The 9,206-nt window shown below is 38.3% G+C and overlaps 1 protein-coding gene across 2 annotated transcripts; it reads left to right on the plus strand.

Annotated features, from left to right (window-relative positions):
* Positions 1-479: 479 nt before the first annotated feature.
* LOC107792514 (uncharacterized) lies at positions 480-8,692 on the plus strand. Of its 2 annotated transcripts, none has more exons than XM_075244436.1 (6): positions 480-739; positions 6,879-6,969; positions 7,511-7,686; positions 7,778-7,853; positions 7,941-8,008; positions 8,369-8,692. In XM_075244436.1, exons 1-5 carry the CDS (start codon positions 614-616, stop codon positions 7,955-7,957), a joined length of 486 nt encoding a protein of 161 aa, XP_075100537.1. In that variant the 5' UTR covers positions 480-613; the 3' UTR covers positions 7,958-8,008; positions 8,369-8,692. The 2 variants fall into 2 exon arrangements, with proteins under 2 accessions (XP_075100537.1, XP_075100538.1); XM_075244437.1 differs by having other exon boundaries at positions 7,511-7,671.
* The last annotated feature ends 514 nt before the right edge of the window (positions 8,693-9,206 follow it).

The raw sequence follows: 9,206 nt of genomic DNA on the forward strand, positions 1-9,206 counted from the left end.
ACTTTCAATGAAACAACAAAATTTGTCGATCATGACAACGACGGCCGAGAGTTAGTATTGTTATAATAAGTTATAATAATCATTAAAGTTTCACAAAGTTACACGCCGGACTTTAGTGTTACTATTTGGCATATGCAAATATATTAGTGCCTCGTCTCTAACCCGAATCCCTCCCCCTTCCTCCTCCTTCTCCTACAATCATTATTATACCTAAAATACTAAAAAAAACCATTATTATTTTGAATTTTTTTTATCTATTTATCTACAAATTTGAAGTTATGTACAAACGTCTACAAGTTCGTATCCAACTAATTAATGCAGGACATGTTTGGTGTAATATAAATTCTTATTAATTAACATGTGTAAAATTTAGGGTAAAATTATTTCACTTTGAGAGGTGTGAGCGCGAAAACACGGGCGGCACAAACATGTGAAGTGTACTATATAAAGCGAGAGGTTGGGAGTGTTGCAATTTGTGTATAGTCTAGTCCCACTTCTCTGACAGCGATCTTCACGTGGTCTGTTTTATCTAAGTATATAATAATTCTTCCCGAAAATCTTGGTTTCGTACTAACCTTTCTCTTCTCTGCTACTATTGTTTTCTTGTGTGCCAATGGAAAGTAGTAAGAAGCAAGTGGGTTCATCATTCTCTGCTGATATTTTTGATTCCACCAAAGAATCCACTCAGCCATCCAATTCCACCGGAATTTTCTCTTCACTTTTTCCACCACCATCTAAGGTATATTATTTCTCTTTTTTTTTGTGATTAATCTTTCTTGAGGCTAACTATGTTATATGGTATTATTTCACTGGATATGGAGTTTTAAAATATTAGATTTGACTTGTTATTAAAGTTTGAAGTTATATAATTTAATGAATTAGGAGTGATGAAGAAGTAGAATGATGTCAAGAATTTTGGAACACCCTAAAATGGCAAAGGGTGTCATATAAACTACGATGGACCCAGTACTCAATGATTTAGTGTGTGATTATATTGGAATTTGTTGCAAGTTCTTGCAGTGTGTCAAATTGAAAATTAACTGGAAATGAGATGCTGTGAAATATAGAGGGGAAATATTGGTTTCTAGAGGCACACCCAGAAAGTATGAAAAGAAGGGGATGGAAGAGAATTAGAAAATTTCTTACCTTTTCTTTCTTGAGAGGGTTTCACAAGAAAAATTGAATCGACTTTATATAGTTGAATTTCTAACCAGAATTTGACATTCCATCAACTTTTGCTAACCCCAGAAACTCTATTTTTGTTATTTATATGTTCTATCATGTCAGCTCCTTGTAAAGAATTGTGATAGGATTGTAACAACCTATTGGTGGTGAACTAGTACGAATTGAACTAGTAACAGGTAAAGTGGTTTATGGAATCCTTTTTTTTTCTAACTCTTGAGATAGCACGTTGGTGGTGATTTATGGCATCATATGCTTTCTATCCCCATATTTACCATTACTTTCTCCTCTAAAATATGTTATTTGTGGCATCCAAGAGTTGGTCTAGCATTCAATGAAGTGAGATAAAAACCATGGGAGAGACCATGTTTCAAATTTCATAGAGGCAAAAAGGTTAAGTGTTCTTGTCTCATTTGCTTAAGTCTTGGTGGGCAGAGTTACTCAGTACTTATGTTGCTGGAAGATAACATAGACCTTATAGAGTTGAAGTGCATGCAAAGCTAGTCTTGGACACTGCCGTTATATGTGTTCGATACAACATGTAGTTAGGGGGTTGCTATTTCGAATATTACAAATTTACAATCAAAATTTGACATAACGTTGCATTGATCTTGTGAGAAAGCACTGATCTTGTGAGAAAGCATGGGAGAAAATATATTATTGATATTAGATGAACAATACAATACAAGAGGTCCTTATTTATAGCTATACTATGCAAGGACATACTACTCTTCTACCAATGTGGGACAATACTACACTATATACATTCTGTAAACTAACACTCCCCCTCAAACAGGTGCATACAAATCATATGTACCGAGCTTGTTACATATATAACCAATACGAGGACCGGTGAGAGACTTGGTGAAAATATCTGCAAGTTGATCATTCGACCTCACAAACTTTGTAGCAATCTCTCCTGAAAGTATCTTTTCTTTGACGAAGTGACAATCAATCTCAATGTGTTTAGTTCTCTCATGGAACACCGGATTTGATGCAATATGAAGAGCAGCTTGATTATCGCACACAAGTTCCATCCGACTGATTTCACCAAATTTCAACTCCTTGAGCAATTGTTTGGTCCAGACTAGCTCACATGTTGCCATAGCCATTGCTCGATATTCTGCTTCTGCACTAGATCGAGCAACTACATTCTGTTTCTTGCTCTTCCAGGACACCAAATTTCCTCCTACTAAAACACAATATCCAGACGTGGAACGTCTATCAGAAGATGATCCTGCCCAATCATCATCTGAGTATCCAATAATCTGCTCATGACCTCGATCCTCAAAGAGTAACCCTTTGCCTGGAGCCGATTTTATATATCGAATAATGCGGACAACTGCATCCCAATGACTATCACAGGGATAATTCATAAACTGACTTATAACACTCACAGGATAAGAAATGTCGGGTCTAGTCACTGTGAGATAATTTAATTTTCCAACCAGCCGCCTATAGCTCAAACCGACATAATGAGGATTAGGGTTAAGTGTGGTCCGTATACCTTTTCGAAGTGCAATCGGTGTACTAGGAGCAGGGTCCGCAGCAGAAGAAGGGTCAGGTGCAGGACGAGAACCAGTTGGGCCTGATGGAAGACGCAAACGACGATGATAAGTCAAGAGTGGTGTTCCTGTGGCTGGGGAACTAGGGGGAACAACACTAGACTCCTCAACGGTTGGTATGGATGAAACCTCTGTGGTCGAAGGTGGAGGAGGAGCTATAGTAAACTCCTCAAAGGTCGGTATAGGTAAGACCTCAGATATATCATGGTGGTCAGCAGAGGTAAAGAAAGGTTTAGACTCAAAAATGTGACGTCAGTTGACATAAGGTACCTACGAAGGTCCGGAGAATAACAACGATATCCCTTCTGAACACGAGAATAACCAAGGAAGACACACTTGAGAGCACGGGGAGCTAACTTATCTTTCCCAGGGGCTAAGTTATGAACAAAATACGTGCTCCCAAAAACACGAGGTGGAAGAGAGTATAAGGGTGACTGGGGAAACAATACTGAATGCGGAATCTGATTCTTGATGGGAGATGAAGGCATCCGATTAATCAAATAACAAGCTGTGAGAACTGCATCGCCCCAAAAACGCAACGGAACACGAGATTCAATTAGAAGTGTGCGAGCAGTCTCAATAAGGTGCATATTCTTTCTCTCAGCAACCCCATTTTGCTGAGGGGTATAAGGACAAGATGTCTGATGAATAATTCCTTGAGAAGTCATAAACTGCTGAAATTGAGAAGATAAATATTCTAAGGCATTATCACTGCGAAAAATGCGAATAGAAACACCAAATTATTTTTTGATTTCAGCACAGAAACTCTGGAATATAGAAAATAACTCAGAACGATCTTTCATTAAGAAAAGCCAAGTACATCTTGAATAATCATCAATGAAACTGACAAAATAACGAAATCCCAAGGATGAACTGACTCTACTAGGACCCCATATATCAGAATGAACTAAGGAGAAGACAGACTCTGCATGACTCTAAACACTACGCGAAAAGGAGGCTCGGGTATGTTTCCCAAGTTGACACGACTCACAATCTAATGTAGACAAACTAGATAAACTAGGCACCATCTTCTGAAGTTTGGATAAACTCGGATGTCCTAAACGTCTGTGGATTAGATCTGGAGGATCTGTAACTAGACATGTTGTGGAAGGACTGAGTGAGTTAAGGTAGTAAAGGCCTTCTGATTCACGTCCTATACCAATTGTCTGTCCCGTACTGCGGTCCTGCATAATAAAAGAATCGTCAATAAAATATATACCACAATGGAGGGCACGAGTCAAACGACTAACAAATGCAAGACTAAAAGGACAGCCAGGGACATAAAGAACGGAATCTAGGGTGATAGAAGACAAGAGATTAGCTTGTCCAACTCCTTTTGCCTTAGTTTGACATCCATTGGCTAAAGTAACAGTGGGAAGAGACTGTGAATATACAATATTTGACAAAAGTGATATATTACCAGAGATGTGATCAGAAGCGCCGGAGTCCATGACCCATTGGCCAAGAGTGCTAGACGGGGAAACACAAGCAAAAGAATTACCAGTAACAGAAGTATCAGTCTGAGCAACTGAGCTCGATACTAAAGGAGCTCATTATATTCTTTTTTAGATAAAGAAAATCCTTGGTTACCTGGAGTCTCGGTCTGAGCAATGTAAGCATTTTTGGGTGGACGACCATGTAAGGAATAACACATTTCACGAGTGTGTCCAAGTTTGTGACAATAAGAACACTTGGGTCTAGATCTTCCAAAACAACCTCCTCCTCGTCTATGCTCCATAGTTTGAGATGCCCGAACATCCATTGTCTGGGATGCAAGAACAGAGGAATCAAGTATCTGTGATGAGATCACTGGTGGACTTGGTGCTGCAGCAAGGTGGAGTAATTGAGAGAATAATTCATCAACTGTCGGGACAGACGGACTAGCCAAAATCTGGTCGCGTACTGAATTAAGATCATTAGGAAGTCCAGCGAGGATAAGAACGAGAAACATCTTCTGTCGCTGCTCTTGTTGTTTTTCCACACTAGCAGAAACTGGCAGCAACTTCTCAAATTCCTCCATGACTGCCTGTACTTGACCCAAGTAAGTAGGCTTATCCAATTCCTGCTTCTTTAAGTTTGTCATCCGTGATATCACATCATAGAAGCGAGATATGTCATTAGTGTATAAGGTGCGTGCCTTTGCCCAAACCAAATAACATGTCTGGAATGGACGAAACAAGGGCATCAACTTGAAATCAATAGATCGCCACAATATGCTACATAACTGAGCATCGATTTTTGCCCAAAGTGCTATTGTCTTTTCATCTCCATCGCTAGACTGTTTGATTAGATGATCTTGAACACCTTGACCTCTACACCATAACTCGACAGATGAAGCCCAAGCTAAGTAGTTTGAACCTCCCATTAAAGGTTCCGAGGTAATAATAGCACTAGAGCTTCCAGAACTCATGTTTCTAGACCCAAAAACATCAAATCCCAAATACATTGTTGCAAATTATTACCAAATAGGAGAAAGAATCAACTGTAATCCACTGAAACAGTGTACGGAAACACAGAAACAGAATACTGAAATACTGTAGCTGCCGGAATAGTACTGTAGCTGTCGGAATAGTACTGTAGCTGCCGAAAAAACTCAAAGTTGTCGGAATGAATTGAAAACAGTAGGGGTAGGATCGGAATTACCAGGCAACCCAACTGTTCTGAAGGAAGATTTTCAAAAAAATGGCCGGAAGTGGTCGTACTCGCCGGCGCGTGAGCTTCTGGTGGCACGTGGAGGCGCGTGAGGAGGCTGCTGCCGGAGTTTTTCACTGGGGTTTGGTCGCCGGACAGTGACGACTCTTGTGGTAGTGTTGGATTTTGCACAACACTGAGAAAAATGAAGCACATAGAAAACAGACTTAAAAAAGTACTGATTTCTCTTTCCCGGAATCGCTGGAATTTATGCACAACGATTAGTCTCTCACAATTGCTCTGATACCATGTGAGAAAGTACGGGAGAAAATATATTATTGATATTAGATGAATAATACAATACAAGAGGTCCTTATTTATAGCTATACTATACAAGGACATACTACTCTTCTACCAATGTGGGACAATACTACACTATATACATGCTGTAAACTAACAGATCTCTTTCCGTGTTCTCTTTTTCCTTTAGTCATTGCAAATCTACAATTGAATTTGTAATAGTATTTTGTTCTCACCTGATCTTTTTGGTTCCACCAATGAATCCTTTTGACCCTATTTTATCTGATGTTATTTGGCTGAAACCGAGTCTAGAATATCAGATTTGATTAATAGTAAAAGTTTAAATTTGAATAGTTTAATGAATTAGAAGTGATATAGAAATAGAATGGTGTCAAGAATTTTGAGACATCCTAAAATGTTAAAAGCGCGTCATATAAACTGGGACGGAGAGAATGCGTACTTCAAAATATTGTTTGTGTATGATTAGATTGGATGATGAAGAAAATAAAAGCGAGAGTGGGTTGATATGATTGCAAGTTTTTGCAGTGTGTCAAATTGAAATTAGCCTGGAAATAAGGTGCAGTAAATGCATTTTGGCTATTGAAGTAGTTTATGAAGAACTTGGAGTGGAAAAATATCAATTTTTAGAGACATAACTAGAATGGAGTTAAAAAGAAGAAGGTGGAAGAGGATACAAAATTTCTTACCTTTTCTTTGTTGAGAGGGTCTGACAAGCAAAACAGAATCGACTTTATCTTGACTTCCTAACCAAAATTTGACAATCCATAAACTCATATGGAACCCCAAAAAATCTGTTTTGTGATTTCTATGATTCTATCATGTCAACTCTTTGTAAAGAGTTGTAACAATATACGAGCTTCAGATGAAAACTTACTTCTTGGTGGTCACTAGCAAATTTTGGTAGTCTGGATCTAGGTAACAGTTAAAGAGGTGTATGACCTCCTCTTTATGTAGTATGTATTCTCAAGGTAGCACGTTAGTGGTCGTTTAATGCATCCTATGTTTTCTACTTCTATTTTTACTACTATTACTTTCTCTTCTAAAATATGCTGTTCATGCACGTAGTTATGGGATTGTGACTGTTCATTGCAAATCTACTATCAGATTTTGAAATAGCCTGATCTCTTTTTGCCATGAAAATTAAATAAGAACTTAGTCTTATCTTCCATATTGTTGTAGGTTATGGGAAGGAAAGCTTCAGCATCTGAACTTTTGCAATCTCTGGAGAAGCAGTCCTCTGGTTGTAGGGAATGGAACAAACCACCTCCAGGTGTCTTATGATATCTCTCTTTTCCTCATTCTTTTTCGCCTGTCTTTGTTTCACCTCATTTAAATGATGTGTAATTCTCCAATCTGTCTTAACACCTGACTCTTGGAGAATCATTGTGGTGCTTCGTTATATGATTCTACAGACATAAGCTAACCTGTAACATACAAGAGATTCTCCTGCACCCCTTTCAATTTCCTTCCTATTAATTGTTCACACTTGATATGTACTTTTTGTGGTATAAACAAATCTTTAATCTCTGTAATTCTTGTGCTTTGAAAGAAGAATAGGCAGTAAATGAGAGAAGTATGCCTCAGTGTAATTATGATAAGCTTTTATATACTTGAAAATCAGGGTGGGGTCTACCGCTACAATCTGTTTGTTTTGACAGTTCCATAGTCATGAACAATTGCTTTCAATTCTAGATGCTAACTTCATGTCGTGATGTTTTTCCTTGTATATTCTGCATTTACACTGACATAGCTATGTCTTTATCGTGAGGTGTATGAGAAATTAGTGTCTTAACACATATGTCATTGAGCAGCTGATGTGACGAAAGATAGAGAAGGTGCAGGGCATTGCACATCCAGTAAGGAACGCGAATCACTTTTTCAAGATACAGTAGAACCATGTCCACTAAGTTCTTCTCTCTTCTATGGTGGTCAAGAGGACATGTACGTCAAGTCATCCGATGCTCAAAAAATGGTATCACATCCTTGTGTGAGTTCTTTTTCTTGAAAACTCATCTTCATAACTAAAAAATGCAATGCGATGGTACTAACTCCTTGTGATGTATTTGTAAATAATTCAGTACAAGAAGGAAGGAGGAGAATATGATTCTGGTGGAAACAACCAATATAGTGCTTCTAGAGGGAATTGGTGGGAAGGTATGCATGTTGTTAGGGTAAATAATATTGCAATGGTTGCAAGTAATCATGAATGGAAGCTAAGTTTCTGCAAATTCTTGTATTCAGGGTCACTTTATTACTAGAACCTGACCCCGGAGCCCCAAGACATGTGAATTCCCATATATTTATTAGAGGTAAGTCAGCGAGGACTTTGAATTCTATTCCGTGGATCACATGTGCATCTCTGATGTTGGAACCTTTTATCTTGAAATTTTAATGCATCTCTTTCTTTGTATAATGGTTGTCTACTTCCATATTATTTATTCATCACTAAAAATCTATGAATAGATTCACGCTGAGACTTTTCTCCATTAGAAAGGGACGTTCTTTCCTAAATATGTCTTGTTTATCTAAGATAGTGTGCAAGTGTATGATGATGTTGTTTGCAGTACACATTTTATGTTCTTATTTTTGCCACTTCCTGTAACATTGTGATGCTAATTTGCTGAGTACGAACTGATTTTTATTTCCTATTTTTCTTGGTTAATTTGCAGGAGTTCGTGAAGTCTTGGGAGCAGGTTGATTTAGTCTCGTTGAAGACGACTAGTACGGCCATTTGTTGATAGATTCCAAGGTTTTATTCTGGTTTCTCTTGATGGTTATTTGAACCCTATATGACATGGACCTTTTTACTCTTTTTGGCTCAGTGCCTTACAGAGCAGGGACTTTGGCAACTGGTTTAACATCTTTTTACTCTTTTAACACTTCCTATGTAATCGAATGATGTAAATTTCTGAATAAGTTCTGGAACTAGTACTTTGTAAATATACCGTGGAATGTACTCGTGTTGCCCTCTCTGAAGATTAGTATTAGCTAAATTGACAAGAACTGTGCCCCAGTGGAGAACTGATCATATATCCTGATTAAAGCTTCCGTTACTTGAGAGAGTTGAGATGCAAAGTAAACAGCCTTTCATATGCCGCTGCCATTTTGGTGGCAGTAAATAGCTTTACACCCCTCTCCCTTAGCACAAGTTGATCCACCTTTATGTTGCAGAATTTTCTTTGGGTCCTTCATATAAAGCTGTCTTAAGCTTGATAAATAGCGCTAGGTGATTTTGTCCATTCCCAGCGACCAGGTCTACCACACTATCTGCTGTAGAGCTTCAAACATTACAGGATCAACCAACCTCCAGCTCCAAGCTAATCCGCAGATCAACGATCTTTGATTCTTGGATGCCAACTTTGACCTAGAACCGTTGCTCGGGCTCAAGTATCTCCTCATTAACACCATTTAGGACGGCATGTATATGTTCTTCTGGTATCATGTAGATCCTCCGATCTGAGTACACTCAACATGATCACTTGTGGCAACATGATGAGCATAATATTA

This window comes from Nicotiana tabacum, chromosome 22 (assembly GCF_000715075.1).
Source record: "Nicotiana tabacum cultivar K326 chromosome 22, ASM71507v2, whole genome shotgun sequence".
NCBI lineage: Eukaryota > Viridiplantae > Streptophyta > Magnoliopsida > Solanales > Solanaceae > Nicotiana > Nicotiana tabacum.

What these genes read in the sequence shown, in the direction of transcription:
- LOC107792514 (XM_075244436.1), top strand. Translation starts at nt 614, where the DNA reads ATGGAAAGTAGTAAGAAGCAAGTGGGTTCATCATTCTCTGCTGATATT. An exon ending in TTTTTCCACCACCATCTAAG is followed by an intron (nt 740 to 6,878) that starts GTATATTATTTC and finishes ATATTGTTGTAG; the next exon opens with GTTATGGGAAGGAAAGCTTC. An exon ending in AAATGGTATCACATCCTTGT is followed by an intron (nt 7,687 to 7,777) that starts GTGAGTTCTTTT and finishes TAAATAATTCAG; the next exon opens with TACAAGAAGGAAGGAGGAGA.